Source organism: Octodon degus, unplaced genomic scaffold, assembly GCF_000260255.1.
Source record: "Octodon degus isolate 3935 unplaced genomic scaffold, OctDeg1.0 scaffold00094, whole genome shotgun sequence".
NCBI classification, from domain to species: domain Eukaryota; kingdom Metazoa; phylum Chordata; class Mammalia; order Rodentia; family Octodontidae; genus Octodon; species Octodon degus.
Window position 1 is genome coordinate 8778334 of NW_004524670.1, and position 17147 is coordinate 8795480.

General features: G+C 40.4%; 1 protein-coding gene and 1 pseudogene across 3 annotated transcripts in view; one reads left to right on the top strand and one right to left on the bottom strand.

Moving 5' to 3' along the window:
- Elp1 (elongator complex protein 1) overlaps positions 1-17147 on the bottom strand; it is a 61384-nt gene that overhangs the window by 29627 nt on the left and 14610 nt on the right. For all 3 annotated transcript variants that reach the window (XM_023722930.1, XM_023722929.1, XM_004638077.2), the window contains exons 7-14: positions 15269-15365; positions 14831-14921; positions 12324-12447; positions 11819-11912; positions 9255-9485; positions 7380-7550; positions 4595-4694; positions 2335-2517 (exon numbers count right to left, since the gene is read on the bottom strand). In XM_023722930.1, the coding sequence (XP_023578698.1) occupies positions 2335-2517; positions 4595-4694; positions 7380-7550; positions 9255-9485; positions 11819-11912; positions 12324-12447; positions 14831-14921; positions 15269-15365 (1091 nt within the window). The remainder of the gene's footprint in view (positions 1-2334; positions 2518-4594; positions 4695-7379; positions 7551-9254; positions 9486-11818; positions 11913-12323; positions 12448-14830; positions 14922-15268; positions 15366-17147) is intronic.
- On the top strand, positions 5386-5799 carry LOC111818539 (annotated as a pseudogene).

Genomic DNA, 17147 nt, shown 5'->3' on the forward strand with positions numbered 1-17147 from the left:
AAATTGGGAATCACACAGCTAAAAGCAATGAATCAACGGCTTCTGAAATAAAGAAACAGCTGCAGAAAGATATAGAGGAACTCAGATTGGAAATAAAAAAAGAAATCCCTGAATTAATAACATCTGCAGTAAAGAATCAAATGCAGAAACATATGGAGGAAACCCCGTGCCCACCCAGAACAAGTGTGGAGGCCACTAGCTCGGCTCAAATGCATGAATTAATAGTGTCGATAGTAAATAAGCAACAGCAGAAAGATATAGAGGAAATCAGAGTGCAAGTCTTTTCTGAAATAAAAAAAGAATTCTCAGAACTCATAGCATCTGAAGTGAAGAAGCAACTACAGAAACATAGGGAGGAAACCCAAGCACATATAAAGACTAAAAACTTAGATAATTTAGACATTTCTAATATAAACTGCTCTGCTTTTCAAAACTGTGGTCAATTTTGAGCGTTTACATAAAAATGAAACATTACGAGTCAAAGATAACTAATACTGCATTACATTGTGCATTATGCATATAATAAGTAAAGATCCCTAATTTTGTCAATAAGGGCTACCAAAATATAAACTGAACCAGTAAAGCTTTAATTACAAATGGATCTGGGAATTATGTACAGGATGAAGTTGCCACATCTTGACTCTGGAATCCAGAGGTGTTTGGAGAATTAGCCAGAAGATGCTATCGACTGCACTACCAGGTTGGGAAGACACAGAAGAGCATTTATGACATGACACAAGTTATATGATGAAGACACAATCAGGACAATTTCAGGTCAAAGGAACAGCAAGACTTCAACAAAGACAAATAGAGGAGCTCTTCTTAGCAGCAAATGCAGGCAAGCACCAAACAGGATATACAGAAAAAGAGGCCAGATAAAGCACACTACCTGCTCTATGCGGATATATGGTAAAGTACTTAATCAAACAGACATGTGGACCAATGGAACAGAACAGAGCACCAGAAATAATAGCAGGCACATCCAGCTATTTGATCTTTGACAAAGAGGCCAAAATTGAAGGAAAGACTCTTTAATAAATGATGTTGAAAAAATTGGATAGCCACATGCAGAAGATCGAGTTTAGACCCATGTATCTCATCACATACTGAGCAAAGATCTAACTGTTAAAACAGGACCCAGTCAAATAGTTCAGCAGATTAAAGTGCCTGCTTGGGCAGATCCTTGAAGACACAGACATAGGTAAGGACTTTCTGAACAGAACACAAATGGCATAAGAAATAGCACCAAATGTCAACAAATGTGATTATATCAAATTAAAAAGCTTCTGCAGAACAAAGAAAACCAACAGTGTGAAAAGATCACCTAAAAATTAGTCAAATATCTTTGTCAGTTATTCCTCAGTCAGAGCACTAATATCCAGCATACATAAGGAATTAAAAAAAGATGAGACCCACCAAAATAGAAGACCAAATCAAAAACTGGGCAAGTGAAATGAATACACATTTCTCAGAAAAAGCACAAGTGGTCAATAAATACATGAAAAATGTTCAAAATCATTGGTCAGTAGAGAAATGCAAACTAAAACAATACTGAGATTCCACTTTATTCCAGAAAGAACAGCTCTCATCAAGAAGTCAAAGAATAACAAAAGTTGGTGAAATGAATCAGATAAACAAGCTTAAGTATTACATAGCTTCAGCTATAAGTGAAGCCCAAGATATAAATAAAGAGCAAAATTAAAAGTTAATACAAAATAAAGAGATCTTTTTCAAAAGGGAAGGGGAATAAGAGACAGACAAAAGGGGAAGGAAGGGAGAGAAGATTTTAAAAATGTAGCTAGTAGGGGGCTGGGGAGATGGCTCAGTAGAATAAGCGCTTGCCTGGTAAGCACAAGGGTCTGAGTTCAATCACAGGTTCCACCAAAAAAAAAAAAAAAAAAAAAAGGAGCTAGAATTTTTGCAAATGCAAAGGGAACTGAGAAACAGAAGGAGCAGAGAAGCTGAGGAGGGGACACATGAACATACAATAACTCCCCACAATGAATGCAATTATAATGTACTGAAACATGTACGATACTAATAAAAAAACTAAAAAAAAAAAAAAAAAAAAAAAGGAAAAATAAGGCATTTCATACATCCTAAATATATTTTGCCTCATCTATTGACATTCATCCCATTTTCACTACTTCTTGACATAATTATGGTCTGTCATTTTGATATGACTTGACAGATTTGAACCTCTTGCCCAGGGTGTCTAATGAGAAAGTCACTGCTCAACTTTGCTCTCAAAAATACAGCTGTAAAAACCCTTAAGCTCATAATGGACTAGAACATGAGTTCACCACAGACATGGACTGAAGAAGACTGCATTACCTGACGAGGAGCTGTTCTTGCTCCTCACCCAGCTCAGAAGGGGCTACTGTCAGCCGGTGAACAGCAGACTGGGGGCTTAACTGACTGTGGCTGACAGCCAGGAAACTGTCTTCCTCAATCCAGGTGAGAAAGGTGAGTTTCAGTGGATTTACTTCTTCATCTTCAGCATTCACACACTGAATTCTGTGTTAAATATTTAAAAAACAAAACCCAAGATATGACTAAAACTTTAAAATCACTTAACATTTAAAATCTTCCCTGAATAAAGAATGACCCACCTACTGTTTGCTCATCCCATGCTTCCCACCATCACCACTTACCCACATTCAAACCAGATGCCAGCAGATACTTGGCTCTCAGTAGAACAGGCCCTTTCCTAAGGTCCTAACATCCAAGAGGCTACTTTGGGAGATGGTGTCGGTACATCCGCTGACTTCTTCAGGGAGCACCTATCTACTAGGGTACTGTTTTTCCCGCCTCACCATGCAGTCTACTTCCTGCCTTTTATATCCAACAACAAACCCTCAGCTCCCACAGAAGAAGCACGTCATACCGTAGTCTTCCTACTCAACCAGCTCATCCCAAACTTGGTCTCTCTACAGACTGCTCTCTAAACAGAATCAGTCCACCTCTGTTGTTAACAATACTCTCCAGTGCTTCCCAAACCCAAACTAATCCTTTCTGCAAAGATCAAGCATTCATGTTATTCATGAAATCTTCTCTGAATGACTTGGAGTTACTCCTCTTTAAAAAAAAAAAGAAAAAAAAATAGGGGCTGGGGAGATGGCTCAGTGGAATAAGCGCTTCCCTGGCAAGCGCAAGGGCCTGAGTTCAATCCTCAGTTCTGAAAAAAAAAAAAAGAAAAAAAAAACCCCTATTTTCTAAGGTTCATATTTTCTAATTTGTCTTATATTTTATCCTCTAGTAATCTTAAGTCTGTGAGCTACAATTTGGATCTAGAATGTTCCACAAGGGCCCACGAGCCCAGCCCATAGGAGGCAGTGGATCCCTTAAGAGGTCAAGCTTATCAGGTGATCGTAGGCCACTGGGATAATGCCCCTGAAAAGGACTTTGGCACCCTGGTCTCTTCCTCTTCCCCACCTGAGAACAAGGTGAACACAACTCCTCCACTGTGGACTGCTGCCATGATGTACTACGCTGTCATGGCCAAAGTAATGGGACCAACTCACTATGGACTGAAATTCACCTCTACTACTGTGAGCCAAAATAAACCCTTCTCTGTAAGTTGACTTATGTCAGGCATGTTAGAGCAATGGAAAGCTAACAAACTATAAGAAATAGGCAAGTAGTTTTAAAAAGTATTAAAAATTATATAAGCCCCTATATCACACAGACTATGTACTTACATATTTATTCAATTCTGTTATTTTGCTATACTACATTATTTCTATTAATTTACCAACAGATACTCTCAGCAGGTATGGTTCAGTAATTAAGAACACAGACTTAACAAACAGAACAGAATCAAATTTTGGACTCTATAATTATTAGGCTCATGACCTTGGTCAAGTTACCTATCCTCTAACTTTTGTTTTTTAATTGTAAACACTCAATGGCTTATGGATCACTTTGCAAATACCCAGTAGCTTGTAATACTGTTTCAATGAAAAACATGCACTCTGATCTGAGAACTTCAAAATACAAGTTCAAAGTTGAACTAAGTCATCCATATATTAGCATCCATATTTATATAAGAGGATGCAACTCTGCCTATAATCTTTACCTCTAACTTTCCTATGTGATTTTCTCTGCCGAGCCAGTGACTGGAGCTGTGGAGTGGGTCCTGACTAGTTTATGACTCCCACTTCCTTGCCACCCACTTGAATACCGAGCACTCAGATAAATCAAGTAGCCACCTCAACCTGGAGAAAAACACAGAACCTGGCTGCTATATCTACTTTATTCCACTGAGCAACAGGCAAAGAACATCAGGTAGTTGCCTTAAAAAAAAAAAAAGGTCTGTTCTAGGGCCAGCCAAATAGCTCAGCAGGATTTGCAAGCAGGATCTGCAAGCAGGTATAGGGGCAGGGGTTTAATCCGCCCTCAGGGCACGCTGAGATGGCAACTGAGACTGGGGCATGGTGGCACGAGCCTGTAATCCCAGCTCTTGGGAGGCTGTAAAAAGGTGGATCACTTAGAGTCCGATCTAGTAGTGAGACACTGAACACCCTGCAGACCCTTCCCTAAAATAAAAAAAGGCTGTTCTGTTCCCAGAGGCCCAAAACAACGAAGGACCTACATGTATCTCTTTTCCAGATGAGGTGTTCTAAGAGGAACTTTAAATCCACTTCCACCCACAGCTCCCAGTGTCACTGTGGGGTCCACACTTGGGCTATCACCTAAAAAATAAGAAGGGGGATATTACAAACTGTAACTCATTTTCCTGATACTAAGAGGATGGAGATTCTGAAATTAGTGAGTTCTAGAAGGTAAATACAGAAATATAGAAAATAGCCATACGTCAACCTCTTGCTTAAATCTGTATTATCTTCAAGGCTTAAGACAAACCTGTGTCCTGTTACCACCAGATCACACAACCTTTACCAATAAAGCCATACCAGCAAGCCCAGGTGAAGGGCCTCCCTTATTCAATGCTATTTGTTCCACTGTTCTACAACCATCTCTCGTTATCTCAACACTCTGAAATCCTTCATACTCCTTCAAGACATTTCTCTCTCCACTTCTGATCCAGTGTATTCACAGTGGACAAGGCAATTCTTTCAAGAATTTAGAAAAAAAAAGAATTTAGTCATGTAGGGTACAAGAATACACAGCTAGGGCTGGCGGAATGCTGCGGACTGCAGTGGGCCGCGTGCTCGCAACTGCAAGGCTGCGTGCATCCCAGGGGATCCGGCCTGAGGCGGTTGGGGGTCGCCCGGTCCCACCCCCCGGCCCCACCCGGAGCTCTCAGGGAGATGGCCGGCCTGGGTCTGGAGCCAGGGCTGGCGGCTCATGAGCTCCGGGGTGGAGCCCGCGACTGGGCTGGGGTGTGTGGAGGCGGCGCACTACCAGCTCATCTACACTTGCAAGCTAGGTCTGTGGGACTTGGTCTTCCAAGCGCATGTCCAAGCTGGCCTATCACCAGGGCGTGGTCATTGTGATCTGCCCTGGCTGCCAGAACCATCACATCATTGCAGACAACCTGGGCTGGTTCTCCGACCTGGACAGGAAGAGGAACACTGAAGAGATCCTGGAGGCCAGAGGAGAGAAGGTGTGCTGGCTGGCTGACAAAGGGGCTCTGGAACTGATTTTGGAGACCGCAGGGCCCTCCAAGTCCCCTGTGGACCCAGAAGTTGGTGACAATAAGGATCCCACCCACACTTGCAAGACGGCAGAGCTGACTCCATGATCCCGAATGCTGCAAGGCACTGCCTCTGACAGGGGCCCTTGGTTGGTCTTGGACGTGGCCTTTTCCAGTCAGTAAATGTCACCTCTGTGCATGGCAAAAAAAAAAAAAAAAAGAATACACAGCTATACTTCCAGCTACCCAGGGGTCCTGAGGCTGGAGATGTCAAATTTGAGGTGAGGTTGGGACATTTAGTGAGAACTCAGATCTTATCTCAAAATAAAAAATAAAATGGGCTGAGGATTTATTCAGTGGCATAGTACTTGTCTAGCATACACAAACTCTTGGTACAATCTTCAGTACCAAAACAAAAACAAACAAAAATTAGGACACCACACTTCTCTGTTCCAAACCCTCTTAAGAGACTTTCTGGCTCATTCAGAGTAAAAGCCTTCAAGGCCCTCTAAAATCTGTTTCCCTGGGGACAGGGAGATAGCTCAGCAGCATAAGCGCCTGCCTGGCAAATGCAAGGCCCTGAATTCGATCCCCATTACAAAAACAAAACAAAACAAAAAACAATAGTTGTTCTCCAACATCCTCAAGACTCTACCTACCAACTTCCCAGCAATTTCTCTGCTGCAGACACCAGGAATTTCTTGCTGCTTTCTAAACACAACAGACAACTTTACAGTTACTCTTCACTCTGTTCTGAATGCCCTCCCTACATGCTCACATGGCTCAGACCAGATTCTCACTAGGTCTCTGCTTAAACATCTTCACAGAGAGGCCCTCCCTGATCACCCTAGACAGAAAAGCCAGGTCCCCCTAGTAGGTCCTCACCCTCAGGCTCTCCCTGTAGCCCATCTTACTTAATTTTTCTCCACAGCACTTAGCAAATGATGCATTATACTGCCTTGATAATGAACATATCAGTATTTCTAAAAAAACTATTTTTAAAAGTTTAGGAATTATAATAGCAAACTACACTCAGAGAAACTGGTACTATATCTAAATAGGATTCATGTACAGAAGACTTTTGACTTAGCAGAAAAGGTGATGTAAAAGCAAGGAATGTTAGTACAAATGAATTATTTTATTTTCCCTCAACAGTTACCTATGCTTTTTCTGATTAAAACTTCAAAGGACATTTCAAACAAGATTATCATTTCCATATACCAATTTACTTTATGACATGTCTACAAACCTCACAAATAAGGAACTTCAGGTATTCCAGTACATCAGAAAATAACAGGAACTAAGCAATAGGACCATGAAAAGACAACTACAGTAGTAGTAACTGGAGCTCCTATGTTAGGTTCTTACTCGTTCTTGCTCAAGCACAGAGCAATGCCCGGGACACTGTGCCCTCACCCACAAAGCAGGAAAAGCCATCTCTGACTGACATGGTTTCAGCAGAGATATCAGACCACCCAAAATCTTGTAAAGAAACAAAAATAGATGTGAAAAGAAGTAATAAGATCCTATTTATTTCCAGGGCTTAATGTTACTCTGAAGTAGCTGCCTCTTCAAATTCAGTACAGCAAACAGAAATGCTTATAAACTAGAGTAGGATTCAGAAAAAAAAAAAAAAAAAAATGCAGCCAACTAAATGTTATAATACTGAGAACAATTCTAAACTTCAGAATTTTTGAAATACTTAAAAATCAAACTACAACTTGCTTTGAGTAGAAGTAAAACAAAACTAATTCAGAACATATTAAAAAGTGCTTTAACATACCGCATTTATACACAGAAATCTGGTTACTGTCATCTAGAACAGCAAGGTCGTTACTTTTTTTAGAGTGTGCAAAGAATGTGACTTGATTCACTGGATGTGGAAGCAGCAGGCAGTACGTGCACATGGGGGGCGGGATCACAGTCTGCCGGAAGACTGTCACCAGCACCTTATCTACAGGTGAAACAAAAAATTAGACATCCAATGTGTCAAATAGGTACAGTAAATCCTTAACAAGTTCCATTCTGGGAGAATGTTCTTAAGCTGGCTCATTCAGAGTAAAAGCCTTCAAGGCCCTCTAAAATCTGTTCCCCTGGGGACAAGGAGATAGCTCAGCAGCATAAGCGCCTGCCTGGCAAATGCAAGGCAAGCTGGATTTATTCTTAAGTCTGAAAAAGTAAATCCTATATACCTTCACACAGTAAAAGGTAAAGCATAAAAAACAAAGCACACAAAGATTCACTAAGTCCCTGACTATACTGTACTATATTGTACACTATCACACTTTGCAGTGAGCACACAGTGGTACAGCTGTGACAATACACAGCAGACACATGAGGTATGTTGAGAATCTGTTTTATAAATGTTCTTAACGTGAGGTCTATTTGTGTCTGTGAATGACTGCAACTTGAGTAAAGTTGGGGACTTACTGTAAGTGGCACTGTACTTTGGAGTAGTAATGATGGCAGAGAACATAAACCAATTCTTGAAAGTGAATTCTGGAAATTTTCTCAGGAATAAGCTTAAAAACAGCATGAAGAGGGAAAGAAGTGCCACAGATACTTTCTTGTCTGCTTATTGTTACTGCCAGGCTTACGGTGCTCTATCTATAAACTTGGAAGTTTGAGGTGCAAAAAGGCCAAGAGATCAGAGCTCTGGTTTTAAACTTTGCCCTGTGGCCAAGATAAACTAAAGCAATGGAATCAACACTTTGAAAATTCTTTTTAAGACAGGGTCTTGCTCTGTAATTCAGGCTGGCCTTAAACTTGCTCTGTAGCCTCCCAGGCTGGTCAAGCTGTTCTTGAACTTGAAGTGATCCTCCTTCCTTAGCCTTGCAAGTGCTGGGATCACAGGCATATACTCTCATGTCCAGCTGATACTTAGAAAATTCTTAAAGGACTTTCCTACATGTGGATTTGGTAACAAGACAGAATTAAGTTCACTATACAGAACATATGACTGCAAAATCAGTATTACAATCACTATGGGGCAGGGGAGATAGCTCAGCAGCATAAGCACCTGCCCGACAAGCCCAAGGTCCTAAAGCCCATCCCCCCCAAAAAACCACTCTATAAGACAGGAGTCACTGTGCTCACTTCAGCAGCACAAATAATAACACAGGAATTAGTAATAACTACCTGTGAACTTAGAAACAAGGATCCTACTTGCTGTCAGCATAAGTAAACGATTTGGGTGACTACCTGACTCACCAATCCAGCCCCCCCTCCGAAAAAAATCCTCACCCAATCTTAGCACACCAACCTATGCAGATTTCTGTGAAATAAACTGAACATCCTAGAGATGTAATTTGCGACTGTTTCTATCAGGAAACAAAGCAATGTAAGTGGAGGGGCACAAGAGTCAACAGAGACGAAGCTAACACAGCCCAACTCATAAGATGATATTGCTGGCTTCATATCAAAAGGTCAAAATTTTCAGTCGTCAGAGGCCAGAGGAGTAAATATATGAAGGCTATGTATGTAGTGCAACAAGGAAATGGGGATCACTATATTTTCAGGAGAACATATGTCTCACCTGGCATTCCCAGTCAGAAACAAAACAAATAAGGAAAACTACACCAAACAATTAAAACATTCATGTCAAATACCACACTTTCAGGACCCCTAAAACTCATGCGTACATTCCCCAGCAGCTTACTTCCATCAATGACAGCCACGTTTGCCAAGTCACTTGAATTATCTCCTGAGCTCCGGTCAGTTGTCCAGTTCCAGTCATAGCAGAGGTAATGCCAGCCTTGACAGAGGACATGCAGCCGGTATGGGATCACTGGGTCCCACATCAGAGACACAATCCTGCTCTTCACACTGGTATTGAAGGACAGGTTTTGTTTGAGATACCAGTGATAGTTTCCAACAGTCCAGAGCTGAACTATAAGAAAAACAAAAGCAAAGTCTTCAGAGGGCAGGCCAACTTTATACCACTCGCTAATGGACAAAGTAGCAATTCTGTCTATTTCAAATAATCTCTCCTGCTCAAGTACACTCATACCAATGATGTCCTGGGTAATCTTATGGCACAACTACTGAATATATGGCCTGTGCTTGACTAAAACATCACTGCGCAGCACGCAACTGCTACAAACTCAAAGTAAGATCTGGATTAGCACTGCCATGCTGAATTAATCTTCCACTTGCTTTTCTTCAAGATACCAGGCTACCTGGTATTAACCATGACTCAGCTGCTCAAAGAAGATTAGCATACAGGCAAGTACCCTTTTTAACATGTATGGAAAGAATAAAATCTTATATTTTAAAACCAAGTTTTATTAAAACAGATGACACACACAAATTAAAATTCAGCAATATCCCTGCTCAGTGATTCTAACTTCATGATCACAACAAATAAATCAAGCTGTAACAATACTTCTCTGTAGTCATGAGTTAGTAAATTAAATACAGGCTCGTACTCCATGAAGGCAGAGGTGGTGCCTAGGGTTAGGCACATAGCCCAGCAGTACAAGCACCTGCCTGGCAAGCATGGGGTTCTGAGTTCAAGTTCCAACACCAAAAAAAAAAAAGAATAAGTTATACCTATTATACAATATCTTATCCTAGTACAACACAGTGTCATCCCTTGACACACTAGATACTCAGTGATTCTTAACTGTAGGTCTAGGTTTAAATCACCAGGGAGTTTTTATTTTTAATTTTCCAAATCCCTGGGTTCAATTCTCAATGCTGTCAAAAAGAACTAATCAATTATTTAATTAATTAGATTTTGAAAGCCACTTAAATAGTAACAGATTTAAAATGAAGATGTACAACTGAAATGAAAATATGCATGTGACATACTGTAAAATGAGCTGTTACATACACATATGAACTCTCATGATGAATGCAATCATTTTGCAATATAGACATAACTAATAAAATTTTTGTTAAAAATTAAAAAGCAAGTCATGAATGAGCATGTATCATTACCTATACATATTTTTTCCTGATACTGGGAATGGAACTCAGGAGCTTGCACTTGCTAGGTAGGTGCTTGTACCACTGAGCTGTATCTCTGGCCCTATTACCTATATTTTTAACAAAAATAAGATTATAGCTACAATGAGATACACATAAATCTAGAAAACGGGAATGTTTTTATAGTGATTAAAAAAAGTGATTAACATTATACGCTATGGATTATGTCTACATGTCCTCTCAAAGCCTCACGTAGTTATAGGTGGGGCTTTCGGAGGTGGCTGGATCTAGGTGTCTGATGATGGAATTATGGGTGTATGATAACTACATTAATCCATTGATTTGGCTTGGCATAGTTCTGGGTATAGGTAATAGAAAGGCTACACAGGGTGTAGGTGGCACCACCCAAAATCTGGGCAGCCTGGAAGAGTAAAAGAGACAAGCTGCTGCTGCTTCACAGCTTCACTGCTCGCCTTCTTCCACCTGCCATGAACTGTTTCTCCCCTGTGATGCCCCTCTGCCATGCCACCTTGACTTGAAGCCAGCTAACTATCAACTGAAACCTCTACAAACGATGAGCTACAATAAACTTCTCCATTAACTTCGGATTCAGATGTCTGGATGAGAAAAGTAACTAAGACAACTGAATACTCAATTGCAGGAAATTTTCCTTCTTTTTACTTTCTGATGTTCTTAGACATTATTTAATACTTAAAACATATTTATACATTTAAAAAGCTTTAAGAAAGATTCTTAGTCCAATCTAAATCCCTTCACTTCCACAGCATTCCTTCGTATAGCATTCTGAGTGTCTGTGGCAACACCACCCAAGATAGAGCACTAATGACTGCAGTGGTTAATTTGGCTAGGCTATGGTGCCTTGGTCAAACACTAGGTGCAGATGTTGCTGTAAAGGTATTTCATAGATGTGATTAACATAGTTTACTTTACAAGAAGGGATTCTGCTTTAAGACTGTAACAAAAACCACACCTTCGTTTCCAGCCTGGTAGCCTGACCTATGAATTTCAAATTTGATACCTGCCTCAAATGCATCCACATCTTTCTGACCAGCACTCACAAATATCCTACTGGCTCTGTATTTCTAGAGAACCCTGACTGACACATGGCCGAATCCAAATGACCAAACCTCTCCATTCCCCATCTGTATCTAGCCATTTCAGCTTCTTTGAATCAACTAAGGGACTAAATAGAAAGGACAAAGGGAATCCTACACTATTCTTTTTCCAAAAACATTTTATGAAGTACAAGTCAAGATATTATAGCTATTTTACCATAGGTTTTCAAAGCAAAATCTTCTTCCCTCTGAAGGTCTTCCAGCCAAACAGCAAGCACAGAGGAATCTGCATTCCACAGCAAGTCATTTACCTAACAGGGAAAAAAGCAAGTCATTTGGGGAAAATGCCCTTGACCTTAAGCCTCGCAATTACTTGAAAATCTTCAATATAGTTAAATTTTCTGCTCTCACAGCTGCTTCAAGTTTAAATGTTCAAAAAGAAAAATGTCCTGATCATTGAAAAAAAATGACTGTCAAAATAAACAGTAAAAACTAGTATTTCTATTTCCTCTACCTATGATGGTGAAGAAATGAAACTTATCTACAAAAAAAAAAAAAAAAAAAACCCAATTTCTCCTTTATTTAAGAAAAAAAAGGCAGTTACAAAGTCCACCATTTTATTACTATCTACTCTGGCAGGAACGTGTATTTATATACCTCTATCAAATATAAACCTCTACAGCTGAGGCAGTCTTCGGACGGCAAACAACTCAGATTCCTACCTTAACCTCATCCTTGAAGAAGGGAAGCATAAAGTGACCATGAAGAAGTCCGTTTTTCTCAAAAAACACAACATCCTGCCCATTGGGTTTCTCTTGTGTAGATGCAATCAAACTCCCCGAGGGTCTGAAAGCAAACTCAAGTGTTAAAACATCCAAAAGCTTCAGAAAAAATTTTTTTCTGCAACAACAAATAAACCTAATCTTTTGAGGAATCTCCACACTGACTTCCACAGTGATTGTACCAGTCTGCACTTTCACTAACAGTGGAGAAAGGTTCCTTTTTCCCTATAACCCCTCCAGCATTTGTTACTGGTTGATTTCTTAATGACAGACATTCTTCCTTGGGTGAGATGAAATCTCAGTGTTGATTTAATCTGCATTTCTCAAATGACCAATCTGGTTTTTTGTTTTCTTTAAAATTAAAAATATTCCAAGGTGACTTAAGACTCAGGACATATGAGAACTTGTACTGTGACATCAGGTAACTCGGTAGTGTCCCAAATTTTCTGATCAAGGAGATTATGGGGCCAAAGAGGAAAGTGATCGATGATGTACAGTGTGCCTAAGGAGAGTCACCTAGAGAGAAAACATTCTCTTAGGCTTTCACAGAGAGCACATTGGCCAAGCAATGGCCATGACTCATCCACATGGCTGACACTGACAAAGGATCTACAAACTGCAGTACAGGGTCTCAGAATAAATCCTGAGGGGATTTCACTGACCTTATCAGATCCAAAAGCTACAGTTCTTTTTGCATAGGTCTTCCTTTATCTTGGTCTTAACCATCCAGCAGAAAAGTATAAAAACAAAGTATAAGAAGTAAAGCCTTGTTGTTATGATGAGCTGTAGGGGACTCAGGTCAACAATTTCTGACACTGCCAGTGAAGCAGAAGACTCAATACTATTATGGATTACTGGACTCTTTTAGAATATTTTGCTGAGTTAATACACCTATAATATTCAAATGACCAAACTAAACAAAAAAGGGATATATAAATGAATGTTCATTTTGTATCTGTGTATTCAAAATGGTTAGGATAGATATATAGGTACATTCTCTTAATGAATAGAGAGATTTGTTGTAATAGTGTTTGTAAATAGGATATCATGTCTGCATCTTTTATAGCAATTAACCACTAGGAAGAATGTATGCAATGTGTTAATTATTGAAACTGTCCTACCAATTTGGCTTGAAACTGTCTCATTGCTATTTGTTTCTCAATAAAATTATGGAAAAAAAATTAAAAAGAAAAAATATTTAACCAAAGAAGTTTCAAGTCCCAGGTGTCTCTTTTCTCCTGGCAAGCTAGGGGGCAGTTTTTGCCTCTTTTTTTTTTTCTTTTTCTGTTTTTTGAGACAAGGTGTTGCTATGCAATTCAGGCTGGCCTTGGGCTCACTCTGTGGCCTAGGCTGGTCTTGAATTTGCAATGATCCTCCTGCCTCCACCTCCCAGGAGCTGAGATGACAGGCATGCGCCACCACGCCCAGCTTGTCTAGGCTGGGGCTGTACTTGCTCAGAGAACAGAGTGCCTCTTCCTAATTTGTGCAGAAGTGCCACTTGCCAACAAAACCTTATTGGTTTAAACTGCACTTGGATGTTATGTTTTAAAATCAGTTAATTTTTAAAAATAATCCCAAGTATAATACACTAAAAATCATGATTTCTTCAATTAGTATTCAATTATTATATAACTTCAGCAAAAATTCTACATTCAGGCAGGTGTCTTTTTGAGGTAGGGTTTTGCTATGCAGTTCAGCCTGCCTTCAACTCACTTTGTAGCCCAGGATGGTCTAAAACTCATAGTAAACCTCCTGCCTCAGCATACCAAATGCTGGGACTACAGGCATGTGCCACCACATTTAGCTTGTGTTTAGAATTTTAATTCAAACACATTTTTCCTTTTCCTCTATCATCTGATGCCACTGAAATACTAGTAGACAATAAGATGCCTAAAACCCAAGAACCTAGTAATTTCGCTTTGCGTGTACCAGATGCTAAGACAGGAGGTATTTCTTTATCTGTGCATCCACACGACAGAAAGTTGTGATGTACTACAGGAGGACTAGGCCAAGAGCTGAAAGGAAAGAGATCCCAAATCTCCTAAATTCCTCAGGAGGCAGATGTTCTACAGTGTGAATCTGTACAGAGGAAAAAAGCTCTTACCCTAGTTTTCACATAAATTCAATTTGTCCTACAGAGCCATGAAGACTAGGACTTCCTATGTAAGCACATTTTACTGTTTTCCACAATGGCTTCAGAAGCCCTGCTTATACTTCTAATCCCCAAGGAATTAGTAACGCAAAAGGTGTGAGACCTTACAGTGATGAGATCTGTAAAGAACACCAGAAGCTACAATTCAAATTGAAGTCATATTCCAGAGAAGGAAGGAAAGGAGAGAAAAAGAGACAGCCAAATGAAGTAAAGTAAATAGCCTGCGTTATATAAAGGTCCAAATTCCACGGCACCACTGCTGCCCCCGACCCCCAAGGTTTCCTCTCGCACTTACTTCCAGGCCAGGGCTGGTCCTAGTCCTGGCACCGGCTCACTGGTCGAATGCAAAGCGAACTCCCGGCTCCATACTCTGACCTTGCGAGCCCCTGTGCAGGAGGCAAATCAAATGTACTTATGACATATATTGGGAAATTATAGTTTTTCAAGTACTTTCTCTATAAATAATAGTGTCATGAATTTACAAAGTCAATCAAATTAACCTTAAAAATTTGTATTCACCAAGTAAGAGGGAAGACAAGAGAGACAGTAAAGACTTGTAATTCTGTATTCTAAACTCACTTATCATCTAAAGTAGCACATCTTTACCTCCTCTGTGTAATTAATACTCTACTCAGAGCAAAACACTAACCAACCAAACAAACAACACACAAAACTTTTCATAACCTTAACCTGGTTTAACACAAAAAATTGTAATTGCCATTTATTTCCATACCTGTTTCTGGACAAACAACACTCACAGCAAAAAACTGTCCATCGCCACGCCAGGTGACTTGTGCTCTACAGTCATCCCAGGGTAAAGCAGACTCGTGCTAAACAGAGAAAGAATACTAATATTATTTGGGAGACCTTCAGTGGCCCAGAATCAAACAAACCTCAATCATTAAATATACACCTTTTTAATGAATCTGAACCCATCTAGAAAATCAATTTCCTAAGAGAATCCTCAGGAACTCTTACAAAAATCCTTCTTTGGCATAAAAGACCTACAGATCCAGGGATTAAATATACTGGGCAACCAGGTGTGGTGGCACACTCCTGTAATCCCAGCACTTGGGAGGCTGAGGCAGGAGGATCACTGCAAGTTCGAGACCAACCTGAGATACAAAGTGAGCTTAGGGGCCAGGGAGATAGCTCAGTGGAATAAGCGCTTCCCTAGCAAGTGCAAGGGTCTGAGTTCAATTCCCAGTTCCGCAAAAAAACAAAACAAAATAAAAAACCAAAGTGAGCTCAAAGCCATGCCTGAACTGCATCTCAAAACAGACAACAAAAAATAAACCTTCTGAGCTAAGAAAGGGGTAATTATATAAGGAATAAATGCTCTGTTCACTTAAATTTAACAGAATAGTTTGGTGCCATTATTGTTTAAGCTTAATAAGAAACAAGAGTATAAAGATGGGAGAGCTGGGCGTGGCAGTACACACCAGTAATCTCAGCACTTTGGGAGGCTGAGGCAAGAGAATCACAAGTTCAAGACCAGTGTTGTTATCTTAGCAATACCCTGGCTCAAAATATGAAGAAGGGAAGAAGGTGAACATGGGAGTGCCACAGAAATAGCTAGCAAGAACGAATGAGGATGAAAACATGCTGCATTCCACAAACCAGAAGAAAAAAGGTCTCTAGTGCCTTTTCCATCACAATCTGGGGCTTCTACTCCTTTGGGCACAAACCTTGGTGCGAGCCCACTTCCTCTCTCTCACACCTGTATCTATTTTGTATTAATAAATCCTACACCTCTGCCTTCACTAAGCATCCTGAGCTAAACCGTTTTTACCATTTCTCCATTCTGTCCCTTAATCTGCAAATGGTTTACTCAAGGTGTCCCACATATTTCTTAGACCACTACACACAGCTGCCAGAAAAGCGCAATGAAAACATGAAATCTGCTGCTTTGTGAAAATCTGCAATGAAACCCTGTGTCAACTGGTGTGAAGCAGGAGCAGTACCGCTGAGCTACAGGAGCACCGACTTCATACCCTTCTCCCTTCCCAACGACACAATGGATGCCTTTCTAGTCTCTCAATCCAAAGCCACAGAGGGCCTTCAGGTAGCCCCTGCTGCACCCTCTAGCTGGAAGCCGCCCCTTGGCTATGCACAGGGCTCAGCTCTTCATTTCCTCTGGGCGCAGTCAGACCGCACCTTCTTCGCATGCCCAGCCCTGATTTGCCTCACCTGTGCAGTCCAGTGCTCCTTGTCCTGCTTTACCCTCCTCCACACCATTTTTCACTACCTGGCATATATTTTGACACGTTAATGTTTGCACATGCAAATAGAAAGCACACTCTATGGCGGTAGGGATTCTGTGCCTTGCCATGTATTTAACACAAACTGACAAGTAGGTATTCAAAAAATGCTTTCAGATCAGTCAATGACCGATCTTTTTTTTTCTTTTGGTTTTTTTTTTTTAAGATGTAGTCTTGTCAGATAACCTCAGTTAACCTCAAATCTGCAGCCATTCTCCTTCTTAGGCCTCCCAAGTGCTGGAACTATAGGCACCACCACACCTGGCTAACTTTAGAAGAGAGTAAGTAAACATACAATGCAACCTCCAAGAGCACAGACAACAATGTGAGTGCTGGAGTCATACAACCAAA